Raw genomic sequence first — 15,109 nt, 5'->3', positions numbered from 1 at the left:
AGCTTCACCTACGACTGAGCCTTTGCGACCTTTCCATTTCATAATCCTCCAAATTGGCACAACTGAGTGCTTGTATGAATTCACCGATTTCAGCTGTGACTCATTCATACTGTAATCACACAACACACCACTTTCTTCGCTATTAAAGATCATAATTTTATATTTTTGGCACATATAAAGCACGTTGCCATTCTTTACACCATTTTGATACCACATCGAGATTTGAATGAATATTTGTACAGATTTTTCCAGACGGGACTTCATTATAGATAACTGCATGTCTGCGAAAAGTAATTACATCTACAGAAATATCTACATGAAGACTGAATTTCACATTTAAGTGTCGAGCAGACAATTTCTCTGCCGTTCCACTGTTGGACAGCGAGTAGGAGAAACGAACACTTAAATATTTCTGTGCGATCCCTGATTTCTCTTATTTTAATACGACGATCAGTTCTCGCTATGTACGTGGACGTCAACGAAGAATTTCCTCACTGAGAGGAGACTGTTGGAGTGAAACTGAGTGAAAACATGTCACCACAACGAAAAACGACGTTGTTTTAATGTTTTCCAACCCAAATCACGTGTCATATCCATGATACTCTCTCCCCTACTTCGCGATAATACAGAACGAGCTGTCCTTCGTTGAACTTTTTGCTTGTCTCCGTCAGTGCTATCTGATGCGCATCCCACACCTCGCAGCTGTGCTCCAGAGGAGGACGGACGAGCTAGTGTAGACAGCCTCTTTGGAAGACCGGTTGCATCTTCAGAGTGTTCTGCCAACAAATCTCATTCATCGGCTCGCTTTCCCAATAACATTACTTATCTGATATTTCCATTTTAAGCTATTAGTTACTGTGATCCCCAGATATTCAGTTTAAATGACAGTATTTAGATCTGCGTAATTTCTTGTGCAACGAAATAACTTAACGGATTACTTTTAGTACTCATTCGATGGTTACACCTTTTACATTATTTTGAGTCAGCTGCCACTTTTCGAGCCATGCAAATATCTCGTGTAAATCATTTGGCAAATGTTTTTGACGCTTTGATCACTTTACTAGACAGTAAACGACAGTATCATCTGAAAACAATCTCAGAGCGATATTCAGATAGTCTCCCAAATCATTTATATAAATTAACAGCAGCAGAGAACCTATAATACTTCTTTGTGGAACGCCAGGTATTACATTTGTTTTACTTGATGACTTTCCGTCAGTTACTACGAAACCTTTCTATCAGAAAATCACGAATCCAGTCGCAGAATTGAGACGATATCCCACTAGCACGTGATTTGGGTGATGCTACCGTTAATATTGTCAACAAAATCTTCAGTATACAACATGAACAGTGAGAATCTCTATACATTTCTTTGGGACACATCTAATGTTATTACTACGTCGTCGACCAATCTCCATGCAATAGAACTGCGCCCACCCTACGAACTAATCTTCATTCCTGCCACGAATTTCTCTTATCACCCCATACGATCGTACTTTCGGTAATAATAAGCGGAGGTGTGGTACTGAGTCAAATGCTTTTTGAAATTCAAGAAACACTTCAACCACCAGACTGTGGTGTTCAAGGCCTTCAGTATTTCATGTGATGTTTTCGAAAATCGTGTTGATTGGTATGGAATTACCTCATTATATTTCCTCTCAGAATATTTTCTAAGACTCTACAACTGATGGATGTAAAGGGTATCGGCCGGTGGTTATGTGGACCATCTGTGCCACACTTCTTGCTGATTTCTGACCTGTGCTTTCTTCTAACCACTGGAGACTGTTTCTTTGTTCGAGCGATCTACGAAAGACGATGGTTGATAGAGGGACTAACTCAGCCGCAGATTCGACATAGAATCAGATAGGTATTCTGTCAGGCCCTGCAGCTTTGTTCCGTTTTGAAGATTTCAGCTATTTCTCAGTACTGCTGATCCTAATATGTATTTCACTAATGTCTGCAGTGAAGCGAGAACTGTATTGGGCTCATATTTTTCGTCCCTTTAAAAAGGAATATTTGAAGAAGAAGTACATCATTTCAGTTTTGCTTTGTTAAGAACTTTTTTTTCTGTCTCGTCCATGACTGTTTAGACACTAATATTGGTACAATTTACAGGCTTTATATATGACTAGATGTCCTCTGGATTTTGTGAGAGATCTTTCGATAACATTCTGCTACCGTAATAGTCGTAGGCTTCACGCGTTGCCCTCTCGACAGCTGAACAGTCAAATGAGACAGTAAGCGCATGCGTCCTTGGGGCAGATGCTAATTAATTGGTAACTGAGTGCAAAGGTGGCTTGGAATGGCGTCTATTGGTTCATACTAACCTGGAACGAAGATACATGCGCCCAAAGAGTATTGAAAGATTTAGTGCAATGGTTGGTTGCCACATGTGTAGTATGAATGGAAAGAAAGATTGGTGAGACCAGTAAGTTAGTCTTCGATCACTTAAGAACAGATCACTCTGAATGAGTTGAAGCATATTGATTTCACATAAGAAGGCATTTAATCGGTGATAAGGCTAATGTGCATGTTACACGTGTCAGGGGATAAATTAAAGTGGTTCACCGCTTCTCAAGACTTCCTTCGTGCCAGCTGGCGAATTTGTGTCTTTCTGTACTTCTGAGATGCCAACAATTCCGTCGTCCTGCGCTGTCCAATGCTCATGATGTAGGTCGTCACACATATTACTAGATCTTCCACACCTCGTAACAAAATGCCGAAATTTTCTCTCAGAACGGCTTAGGACATACTGGTGCCGTTCTCTGATCACCTACCGAGCGAAGTGGCGCAGTGGTCGACAAACTAGATTCGCTTTCGGGAGGACGACGGTTAAAATTCCCGTCCGGCCATCGATATTTAGGTTTCCAATGATTTCGTTACATCGCTAGAGGTAAATGTACAAATGTTTATATTTGAAAAGGGCACAGCCGATTACCTTTCCTATCATTTCGTATCCGAGCCCGTGCTCCGTTTCTAATAAACTCTTTGTCAACGGGCCGATATACTCTAAATCGTACTTTCTCTCGTCACTTCCTTCCATCCATACATATTATAAAAATGGACTTACTTGTATATGTAGGTTTATACGTATGTACATTCCACAGCCCCCCCCCCCTCCTAAACCACTGCACCGATATCTACCAAATTTGGTACGCATATCACTTCCCTTATGAAAGGAATCGGTTTGGGGTTAGGAACCATATAGCTATAAAACGGGTGAGGAAGGGAACTAAAAAGTATTGTACGTCATGACGAACGAGTTCGCAAATTTTATTCCACCAGTATTTGAGAAAGGGGCACTTAGTGATCTTGAACGAACTTCACACATAATTTCAAGCCTTTACGAAACGGGTTATAGCTGACTACCTTCATCCAATGATGAAAGGGAGAAAGGTTTCGCTTACTACATTTTTCGCTTTCCGTACAGTAAAACTGCCACATCATCCGTCACTTTTAAATTTGTTACTTCTCTGCTACTAACTCTAGTTGTAACGGATTTCGCAGACAGAGTCCGCATACGTCACTGAATGTACCTACAAAATTGCATCATTGTGCGACACATAATTCAGGAGCTATGACTTCATAAACACCTAGATTTGTGGAGACTTGCTTCTTTACTACTAACTTCATCAAAGGCACATTTTGCATACAACATTCACCTACGTCAGTAAATGTACCTGCAAAAATATATCACAAAGTGCAGGAGATACGACGTCGTATACATTGCAACGCGTGAAAAATTGTCGCATTATGCATGACGTTTCAATTTATGACTTCCTTACTACCAATTCTATTCGCAATGAATTACGCATACAGTATCTAAATATGCCACTGGACGTACCTGCAAAGTTATACCATTGTATGACAAGTAATTCAATAGATATGACGACATAGAAATTGAGCTGCGCTAAAAATGAACTGCAGGAACAAGTTAACTACAGATACAGGTGAAATATGAGTAGATAAATGTGTGAAATTTGTTAAAATTATGTGAAATACATGTGACTTGTGAGTACTGTGACAAAGCCGTGGCTAAAACGCTCGTCCTAAACCCCTGAAACGGTTTCAACCAAACTTGGTACATATGTTATCTTCTATCTGGAAAGAAAGTACTGTGGGAATAAGAACAAGCAGTCTTTTTTGGGTGTCAGGGTGACAACGTGGATAAGAAAGATGGAGGAAGAGACGGATAAGTGGGGAGAGGGAAGAAAGACGTGGACATAAAAATGGAGAGGAGGAGATGGAGAGAATAAGGGAAGTGGGAAATTGGCAGGGGAAGGTGTGTGAAGGAGACGGAGAGAGAGAGCGCAGGAGAAGATGGACAGAAAGAGTGGGAGGAGAAGATGCACAGAGGGAATCGGAGGATGGGATAAACGCAATGGGGAAGAGGTAGAGAAGCAAGGGAGACGGACTTAGAGTGTGGAGGAGTAGATGGTAAAAGGGGGCAGGAGCAGATGGATAGAGGGGGAGGAGCAGATGGACAGAGAGAGTGGGGAGAAGCAGATGGACAAGGAGACAGACAAAGAATGGGGGTGGAGGAGGTGGGCATAAAGAGGTGAGTTAAGGAGATTGACGGAGAGGAGGTTGGGTGTGATGGACACAGAGAGGGGGAAGGAGAAGATAGGCTAATAGAATTGGAATAAATACTTACTCAGTCAATGCAGGGTACTCAGCTAGTATAAATATATAAAGCGATCTGTCGGATATCCTTTTCCGCTTGAAGAAAATGGCGTTTCATATGGCCAGTGTTGTTTAATATTTAGTAATACTCTGTAACATTACTAACGTTTGGTTGTTGCTTCCTTCTTTTATCTCTGGTGGAATTCAACCATGATTCGATTAATTTCGTAGCGTATTCAACGGTCGCTTGTCGCTGACATGACAAACTGCCCGTGTATTGGGCTTCAAACATTGCCTCCTAGCTCTTCAGAAACAACCTCAGTGCTTAGACAGTCATCCCCCGGCCAATGAAAATTTATCGAACTATCCCTGTCTGTAACGGCGCTTACCCTGGCTAGTTCATGACCCTGTGATAGAGTGAATCGAAAGCTTGCTGCTCTCCCCAATTCAAGCAGGCTTTCCATAATTAAAGCCAATTTAGTTTCGCATTCTCTTTCGTGTCTGTTGTAGACTGTCGTTTCTTTACAAGAGGTGGAGCCCTTTCACGCCCACACTTACATGATGGCCATCTCAAAAGGTCTGCTTCCATCTCTGCATAAGCGGTAGTTTCCATTAAAGTGAGGTATCGTAGGATATGGGTTCTGCAATGTTTGCGTATGTCTGGTTAAATATAACCATTAATTCGCGCTCATCTGGAGATAGGAGCTGCATATCCCCGGACGGAAGCTGCGTACGTTATCAGAGGTCGAATCAGTGCCGTGTGTATGGACCTCGACACCCTCCTATTCAGTGTGTTTTCCCTTTTGATCATTGGGTAGAGTTGTCTCAGCCTCGCGTACGCTCTGTTGGCAACGTATTTGATGAGGTCCCCCATGTAAGTTTCCAGTCCAGCCAGATGCTGAGATATCTGACTTTCTCTCGGAAACGTATTGGGCGTATATCTAATGTCATCTGTCTACTGTGTTGATGTCTGCGCAGTAGTTTTGGTCTGCGTGTAAACAGAACTGCTTCGCACTTGTCGACGTTTAATACACCATCGTTCCAACCAAGGCTCGGCAGTGCTGAGTGCCGCCTGTATTCGTGAATTAATGTTCGATGGTTTTGTGTCTTGCGCGTAGATGGCTAACGTCGTGTTTTGTGTTGCTGGGAAGTCGTTAATGTAGGGGTTGAACAAGATGGGCCACGGTTTCGAATGCCATGAGGCCCGGCGGGTTTCCTAGCGTTGGTATGCTTGATAGAGACTGTCGTGTGTTTCAACATATTACTCAGAATTTCATAAATTTCCTAAAATATGACCAGAAAACGAAAAATTACGTCCACCTTCCTGTCTCACGAAATATTATTTGAAGTTAGATGTTCATGAAATGCGCGAATTTTAACAACTTAGGTTCACTCTAACAATAAAAATAAAAACTTATATTTACAGTCAATAAAAGGTCTTAGAAGTTATTTTTCCCTGAACGTAGGAAAGTATTTAATGTAAACAATGTTGGTGTGAAACGAGGAATTTGAAACTTTGAGTTCTTGCTAATGCGATGGCTTGCTAATGTGGGACTTAACATCTGAGATCATCAGTCCAGTAAACTTAGAACTACTTAAACCTAACTAACCTAAGGACATCACACACATCCATGCTTGAGGCAGGATTCGAACCTGCGACCGTAGCAGCAGCGCGATTCCGGACTGAAGCGCCTAGAACCCCTCGGTTGCTAAAATAGTCCACGAAAGCTTTTCATATTAAGCGGAGAAACAAAAATCAAATGAAAAAGAAATCAACACAGCTTATCAAAATTTGGAAACAATGCAGTGGCATCAGAACGACGAAATGTGGCGTAGCTGCAACATTTGTTTCCACAAGTTGTAAAATATAGAGAAATTTTTACTTTGAATAAGATGCAGTGAAATAACGTTGCGGTTTGACCCAGTTACAGCGTTCCAGAATAGTCTTGCACTCCTAAACTGTCTTCTGTTTGGAACAACGAAGAAGAAAAATACTAAAACATTTTGTGTATTTTTAGGGCTACAAGATAGTCTTGGCCACTGGCAACGACACAGACCGAGTTCTTGAGCTCATGCAGCGGACTTTCTTCAAGGACGAGCCGGCGGTCGTTGGATGCGGATTAAACCCGAGTAATCTCAGCGAGGACCTCCAGCGTTATATGGTACGTCTGAACAAATTTACTCCTAACATTCTAAGTAAACTATTCGTACCATGATATTATCCTGGGAAATAGCTTTACCCATACTAGTTACAGAAAAAGTCTTCCGCATCGTATAATTTATTTTGTTTTGAGAGCATAGTGGTGGCTTTCATTAGCATTTTATAGAACTGTTCTCTCTCTCTAAGCGGCTGATATTATTAAGTACCGACAACGCAACAGAACTCAGTCAATTGTCAGAAGAGGATCCACGAAACACTGAAGAGAAACCCTCAAAAATCTTACACATTTCTACCTTTAAATGCTGTTTCACAATTTTAGAGCTTCTCAGCATCTCCTTCTACTGCCACCACTGTTACAACTTCGCTCCACGGGGCAGGAGCAGTCCCATGATGTCACAGCTTCAGTTTCGTTCCCCCTGCTACGGTGATACCTTTAGCCAGAAGGGTAAAAACCTGACGCTACGAGGTGTTTGAACTGTGAGCGCAGCAGACACAGCTAGTCGGGAAGTTCCTCCTGTCTCTAGTAGACGGGAAATGTTTATTTGTCAATGAAGAGTACGGATACAGAAATCTGTACGTCAGAAAAGTAATCAGACACCATCGAAAAATTGTAATGTACTTCATTCTGCACGTCCACAGGCAGGGCATGAGAAATAGGCAGAGGGACACTGAGTCAGTGGCCATACTGAATGGCAACATACGAGTACCAGCAACGAAACTTTTAAGCAAATTCTTCCGATAGAAGTTTTAGAAATACGCTCCAGAAGTTCACGCACGATACGATGTTCATAAATTACAGATTTCGAGGTGAACCCTTACCTGCTACGACGCTGGAGCCGCGAGAAAGTTCATAATTTCCTTCTTTGTCTGACTGCGAGTACTGCTAGTAGTGGTCGCATATTCTCACATTCTAACCTTTATAAAACATTTGGGAAGTTCACCCGTTTAGAAATAATAGATTAGCGTAATTCAACTTCTCTGAAATACAGAAATTACAGGACGCTGGTATTCGTTACAGCAAGAATCGCTTTCTAAGCTACAGAAAAGTGTGACATAGATTAAGACCCTATCTTGATAGACATACTGTTACCAGCAACTTTTTTCAGCTGTGGAAAGAATGAAAAGCAAACAAAGGTATATTTTTATGCTGCCACAATCTGCATCGGAATCTTCATACATGTTGTGCATGACGAAGGGTAACTCAATTATTACATGACATTCCATTTTTTGTTCCATCTGCAAACGGAGCAATGACAAATCACTATATAAGTCCTTACGAACCCTAATTTCTCTTCTCTTGTCTTCGTAATCTCTACACGAAATGTACTTTGGCGATCACAGAATAGTTCTGTAGACAGACACATATGCCGGTTTTCCCTAATTTCTCGATAGTGTTTCGCCAAAAGAATACCGTCTTTCCTTTGAATTGTCCATTTGAGTTCACGATGCATTTCCGTTACACTCGTGTGTTGATCGAACCTACCGGTAACAAACATACCATCTTCTCAGAAATAACCAACATTACGTTGTTGACATAGTAGTCATAAGTTACAGATGAATGGAAAAAGCCGCTCTAATAAAACAAATTCAGCTGTGCCACAACTCAGAGAATCAGTGATCAAAAACTAGACCGAGTCATAGTGTTTCGGAAATCTGTTAGGAACCCTAAATCTCCTCTTGTGAATGACTTATACAGCTGATTCAACTAATATTTTAACTTAAAACACTTCCGAAATCGTTTAAGCTAACGCAGTTCCTTTTATAGCCAAAATAAATTGTGAGAAAGTCCTCACTACACATCGAATAGGCTCTTTTCAACGTCATATCAATCATAGCGATATTTGTATGAACATCGCTTTTGCTAATGGAGGTATAGAAACTTCTTCTGATACATCGCACTTCTAAACGTGACAAATTTTACTCATCAAAATCCGATTGCTAGTTTCGGAGTGATTGCAATATTTGCTTCTTAAAAGATACGTAGATACGTGTTTTGAACCGATTGTTGTTGCTGCGGAAGATCGTGATTTTCATTCCAAGTAAGGAAAGACGTCTACATCAGCCTCTGCATACCTACTCCACAGGCTACCGTACGGTCTGTGGCGGAGGGAAGCATGCAACCGTACTTGTCTTAATGCCTCCTTATGGCCGTAATTTCTCGTATATTATTTTCACGGACCCTTCGTGAAATGTAGTTGACGGAAGTAGGATCATTTTGCAGTCAGCTTCCTATGCCGGTCTTATAAGTTTTCTCATTAGTGTTCAACGAGAACAACGCCTTCCCTCCAAGCATTCTCATCTGAGTTCCCGAAGCGTCCCCGCAACACTTGCCTGTTGTTCGAAGCCACCGATAACTAATCTAGGAGCCCGCCTCTGAATTGTTTCGATATCTTCGTTAAACTCGGCCTGGTGCATTTCCCAAACACTCCAGCAGTAGTGAAGAATAGGTCGCACAGGTGTCCTATATGCGGTTTCCATTACAGATGAACCACACTTTTCCACAATGCTCACAATAAACCTACATTGGCCATTCACCTTCTCGACCACACTAGTCACATGTTCGTTCGATCTCATACTGCTGCGCATCACCCCCAGGAATTTCAACGAGGTGACTGTGTCTTATCAGGACACTAGTAGTGCTGCATCCGAGCGTTACAGGTTTGTGCTTCCAACTCATCGTCATTAACTTACATTTTCCTACATTTAGAGTCAGCTGCCATTCATCACACCAACTAAACTGTTTGTCTATGGCATCTTGCCAAGTCACACATCTTCTACACCTTCCCGCACACTATATCATTGTCAGCAAACAACCGCAGATTGCTGCTCACCCTGCCCACCAAAAGATGATATCGTTCGAATCACACTTTCCTAGGGCACTTCTAACGAAACCATTGTGTGTTATGAATACTTGATGTCGAGGAAAACGTCACCTGGCATAACAAGGAAACACTGTTGCAACAGCACAATACAGGTATAGGAGGGGCATAGAAGAAACGTAACTTCTACTTCATTCATTTGTGTTAAGTCATGGTTAACTTAAGAAACATAAATCTTTCACAAACCTCAGAAACTGGATGTGATACTCCATTATGGAACATGGAGAAGGAATGTGAATAGAATATTTGAGCAGTACACGCATAGGTCCTCACCCAGTAGATGCTGTCATTCGTCAATGACAGTTCAGCAAATGTTCAGAAAAATCATGATTGGATGGGCACTGGAATACTACACAGAAGGTAAGGACAGGCCTGCAGAGAACAGAGCGAACAAAATTGTAGCCGAATCAGTGGGCAGCCTGGGGCACGTACATTGTCAGGCGGCTCTGTTTCCAAGGAGTGAGTCTGGATGACAGGGTGATGAGGGACAGGAAGAAGTGGCTGTCCAAATTAACACTTTATTTCCAATTTACACATCTGTCCTGCAGTGTAGTGGGGAGGTGATCACGCCGCTGCCCCACACAATCAGGCTGTTAGTCAGCTGGCAGCTAGTGCCCATTCACCTGGCTATAATACGTGCTTTGCTGATGTCTCCACTCACGTCAGACCCTTTGGCCACATTGTGTGAACCACAGCCCAATGTCAGTGGCGAGTACTTCAATCTTGCTGGAGTAGCCCCGTTTCGATGAATGACTGAGAGTCACACTCTCCGTGTTGTTGGAAGCCGATGGCTGCACCCAGAGTGCAGGAGTCCAGCTGCTGCTAGAGTGGACCTACAGGCCTACTGTGCTGTGGCACAAGTCCATTAAGTGGACTTAGTGCAGGTCTGCCTCCTTATTGTACTGCCGGACTGAGAGTGAATCTGCTACAGAATCAACAGTCACTTGCACCAGATAGCATTGTATATGCTCCGATGCACCACTGTTGGGCACATACTCGGCAACACCATCGAAACCTCTGTGATCGAGACATCACCTTGCCTGCAACATGCTTTACCACTACCTTGGGAAATTAATGCTGATTGAGGCTAGTTCGTCATGTAATAATTTCATGTATCAGTTGTCTTAAACCACCAATGGCCTTGTCACAGTGGTAACACCAGTTCCCGTCAGATCACGAAAGTTAAGTGCTGTCGGAGTCGGATAGCACTTGATGGGTGACCACTCGATCTACGTAGTGCTGTTGACAAGCAGGCTACACTCAGTCCTTGTGGGACAAATTGAGGAGCTACTTGATTGAAGAGTACCGGCTCTAGTTTCGTAAACTTACACATGGCCAGCAGAGTGGTGTGCAGACTAAATACCCCTCCCTACATGCATCAAGTGATGCCTGTGGACTGAGGATGAAACTGCGGGTGGTCAGTACCTTTGGACCTTCAGGGCCTGTTCAGGCAGAGTTTAGTTGTCTTAAAGCAAACGTCAACACGCTGTTTTGAACAGCCACTGGCAGGTAATGCAATATTCCACCACACATTTTGAGCAATTTTATTCTTACAGATATTCAGGCAGCTGTTGGTCATAATTCATATCTTAGCTCCAGTTAAAACTACGAGTATCAGCCCAACAGTCCTTGCATCATGAGTTACTTCATCAGCAGATTAACCAGTGGGATGGCAAAAAGTGCAAGGAATTCTGTCACTTGTTTCCATTGCAAAATCAGGACAACAAGATCTCTCTTCAAGAAATTCTCTATACTGATGAAGCTACTATGGTATTTTATCACAACGCTGCTTATACAGAATCCACTTAATAACGCTATTTTGATGTATTCCTGTTACCTTTTGCCAGCTCTCTGTATTCAGTGCATCTCTCTTACATACAATGTGATGCTCTTCAGTAAAAAGTCTAAGAGTGTTCTAGAAGAAAGAACATTTCTGAGTCAAATTTCCAGGATGCCAAACCAAAATCCTATTTCTGAGTTTCCCCCATCCGAAAAATCTCATTTCTCTATTTCGAAAAATTTAATTGTACATAAATATATTGGAAACAAAATGATGAACAAACCTCAGGTATTTAAAGAGCTTAGAAAATTGTAGCAAAGGAAATCTTAATTTAATTAGAAAACAGAATCAAAATTTTTAAATTTATTCAGTTTCAATAACATGAATAGATCGATCTTGATTTAAATTCTTACCTACATAAACAAAATACAAAATTACAAGTTAATCTAATTTATCATCAATTTTAAAGATTTTAGTATATCAATCTTGAAGAGTAATTTTATATTTTTCGTCTAAACGTAATAAAATTTTATCTCCCAATTAGTTGGTAAAAGTACAGTTTTTGAAAATATGAGATTTATGTTTCTTAAGTTTAGATAATTTAATGAACAAGCCTGAACAACCATTTCTGCAATTGTTAAGATAAGTTAATAGTTTTTCAGTGCTACCATACATAGACATTTTTATTTAAAATGGATAAATTTACAGAATGAAACTAATTAAAAAGTAACAATCATTTGGAAAACTTTGGAGAACATTTTAATTTTTAAAGAATGGTATTTTTCAGTTTTTATCTCCTACTGTTTTATGAAAATATTTCAAAAGGAAATGGAAACAACTAGTTAAACGATCTTTAAATTGTTCTAATGTTTCTTTTATTTATTTAATTCCATTTTTCAGTAAGCATTCAATGTTGTGAAACGAAAGTTAAATCCTTTTTACCACAAATAACAACATTTCAATAGTAAAAATTGTAATATTGTCATTACAGAATGCACATTGTTTCATTCTTCTTATTTGAGTAGTTAAAACATTCATTCTTCTAGTTATTACATAATTTGGATAATTTGGATAATTTTGAATTAAATTGAAAGGACTTACATTTACATCATTTTTTAAGTTTATTATTCCTTTAAAATCTGTAAAAGAATCATAGGCATTCAACAAGTTATTTGGTAGATCAAGATACCATAATTCCCATGGAAAAATTTCATTTCTTCCATTTATACATGTGATCAAATATAGATGAATCAAGTAATTGCTTATTCTTTCGAAAAGTTTGGGTAACAACAAAAATGACGTAAAGCATATCAAATTCTGTAGAATTATAATAATTAACAATACCTAGTTGAAAATTTCTTTTTCACTGGAAACCATCAAATTCGATCGCTTGAAGCTTGAAGTGAAGGAAGTTTTAGGATTGTTTTGTCTTTCTTCGTCGAACTGAAGTGAATATTCTGTTTCATGTTTAACAAAAGAATGACGAATTTCCATACTTTTAAAAACAATTTTATCTTCTTTTAAAAGTGTAGAATAGTCATTATCAGTAGCCCAACAAAAAAGAGAATTTTCTTCATCTCTATTATAACTCCAAGTAAAAATAATACACTCCTGGAAATGGAAAAAAGAACACATTGACACCTGTGTGTCAGACCCACCATACTTGCTCCGGACACTGCGAGAGGGCTGTACAAGCAATGATCACACGCACGGCACAGCGGACACACCAGGAACCGCGGTGTTGGCCGTCGAATGGCGCTAGCTGCGCAGCATTTGTGCACCGCCGCCGTCAGTGTCAGCCAGTTTGCCGTGGCATACGGAGCTCCATCGCAGTCTTTAACACTGGTAGCATGCCGCGACAGCGTGGACGTGAACCGTATGTGCAGTTGACGGACTTTGAGCGAGGGCGTATAGTGGGCATGCGGGAGGCCGGGTGGACGTACCGCCGAATTGCTCAACACGTGGGGCGTGAGGTCTCCACAGTACATCGATGTTGTCGCCAGTGGTCGGCGGAAGGTGCACGTGCCCGTCGACCTGGGACCGGACCGCAGCGACGCACGGATGCACGCCAAGACCGAAGGATCCTACGCAGTGCCGTAGGGGACCGCACCGCCACTTCCCAGCAAATTAGGGACACTGTTGCTCCTGGGGTATCGGCGAGGACCATTCGCAACCGTCTCCATGAAGCTGGGCTACGGTCCCGCACAACGTTAGGCCGTCTTCCGCTCACGCCCCAACATCGTGCAGCCCGCCTCCAGTGGTGTCGCGACAGGCGTGAATGGAGGGACGAATGGAGACGTGTCGTCTTCAGCGATGAGAGTCGCTTCTGCCTTGGTGCCAATGATGGTCGTATGCATGTTTGGCGCCATGCAGGTGAGCGCCACAATCAGGACTGCATACGACCGAGGCACACAGGGCCAACACCCGGCATCATGGTGTGGGGAGCGATCTCCTACACTGGCCGTACACCACTGGTGATCGTCGAGGGGACACTGAATAGTGCACGGTACATCCAAACCGTCATCGAACCCATCGTTCTACAATTCCTAGACCGGCAAGGGAACTTGCTGTTCCAACAGGACAATGCACGTCCGCATGTATCCCGTGCCACCCAACGTGCTCTAGAAGGTGTAAGTCAACTACCCTGGCCAGCAAGATCTCCGGATCTGTCCCCCATTGAGCATGTTTGGGACTGTATGAAGCGTCGTCTCACGCGGTCTGCACGTCCAGCACGAACGCTGGTCCAACTGAGGCGCCAGGTGGAAATGGCATAGCAAGCCGTTCCACAGGACTACATCCAGCATCTCTACGATCGTCTCCATGGGAGAATAGCAGCCTGCATTGCTGCGAAAGGTGGATATACACTGTACTAGTGCCGACATTGTGCATGCTCTGTTGCCTGTGTCTATGTGCCTGTGGTTCTGTCAGTGTGATCATGTGATGTATCTGACCCCAGGAATGTGTCAATAAAGTTTCCCCTTCCTGGGACAATGAATTCACGGTGTTCTTATTTCAATTTCCAGGAGTGTAGTTAAATCACCTTTAAACATAATTTCTGTATAACCTTTAAAAAGATCTGCCAAATAATTCTAAAGGATAAAGAAATGCATTTTCTTTAGTTTTAATTTTTCTTTTGTTAAGAATGTGACCTATATTTTATACATTTGAAAGGGAAGAAGTTAAATGAATAAGAGTTGAAGATGAAATAAAAGGGTGTTCACTTCTAGATAAAATATTTTTCCTTTAATTAAAAGTAATAACATCAAACAACTTTAAAAGATCATTATCAATTACAGTAATATTTTATTTACTGTCATATGCAGAAAAATTAGTTCCATATGTATGAATAACCTAACAAGTCATATAAAGTTTTTGAAAAATTAGGATGAATGCAGCCATCATCAGTGTTAATATTAATTTCAGATTCCTTCGTAGAAAGACTGAAAGTACTTTTTTATTTTCACTCTACCGATTTACTTTTTAATTGTAGATCACAGTAAAGGCTATTAAATGTTGATGTAATATTTTTAGTTGAAGAAGTTGATTAAAAACCAACTAGTGAAAAATATTTATAACTTTCTTTTACAGGAAAAGTAAATGTTTTTTCAGGATATTAAAATTATGACCCAATGGAAATAATCTACCCATTGATATTACAATAAATTA

The 15,109-nt window shown here is 41.3% G+C and overlaps 1 protein-coding gene across 1 annotated transcript in view; it reads left to right on the top strand.

Moving 5' to 3' along the window:
• Nucleotides 1–15,109, top strand: part of LOC126199545 (arylalkylamine N-acetyltransferase-like 2) — a 155,770-nt gene that overhangs the window by 44,226 nt on the left and 96,435 nt on the right. The window contains exon 2 of the mRNA XM_049936466.1: nt 6,642–6,785. Coding sequence (XP_049792423.1) covers nt 6,642–6,785 — 144 coding nt within the window. The remainder of the gene's footprint in view (nt 1–6,641; nt 6,786–15,109) is intronic.

This window comes from Schistocerca nitens, chromosome 8 (genome assembly GCF_023898315.1).
Source record: "Schistocerca nitens isolate TAMUIC-IGC-003100 chromosome 8, iqSchNite1.1, whole genome shotgun sequence".
NCBI lineage: Eukaryota > Metazoa > Arthropoda > Insecta > Orthoptera > Acrididae > Schistocerca > Schistocerca nitens.
This window is presented reverse-complemented; position numbering and strand designations above follow the sequence as displayed.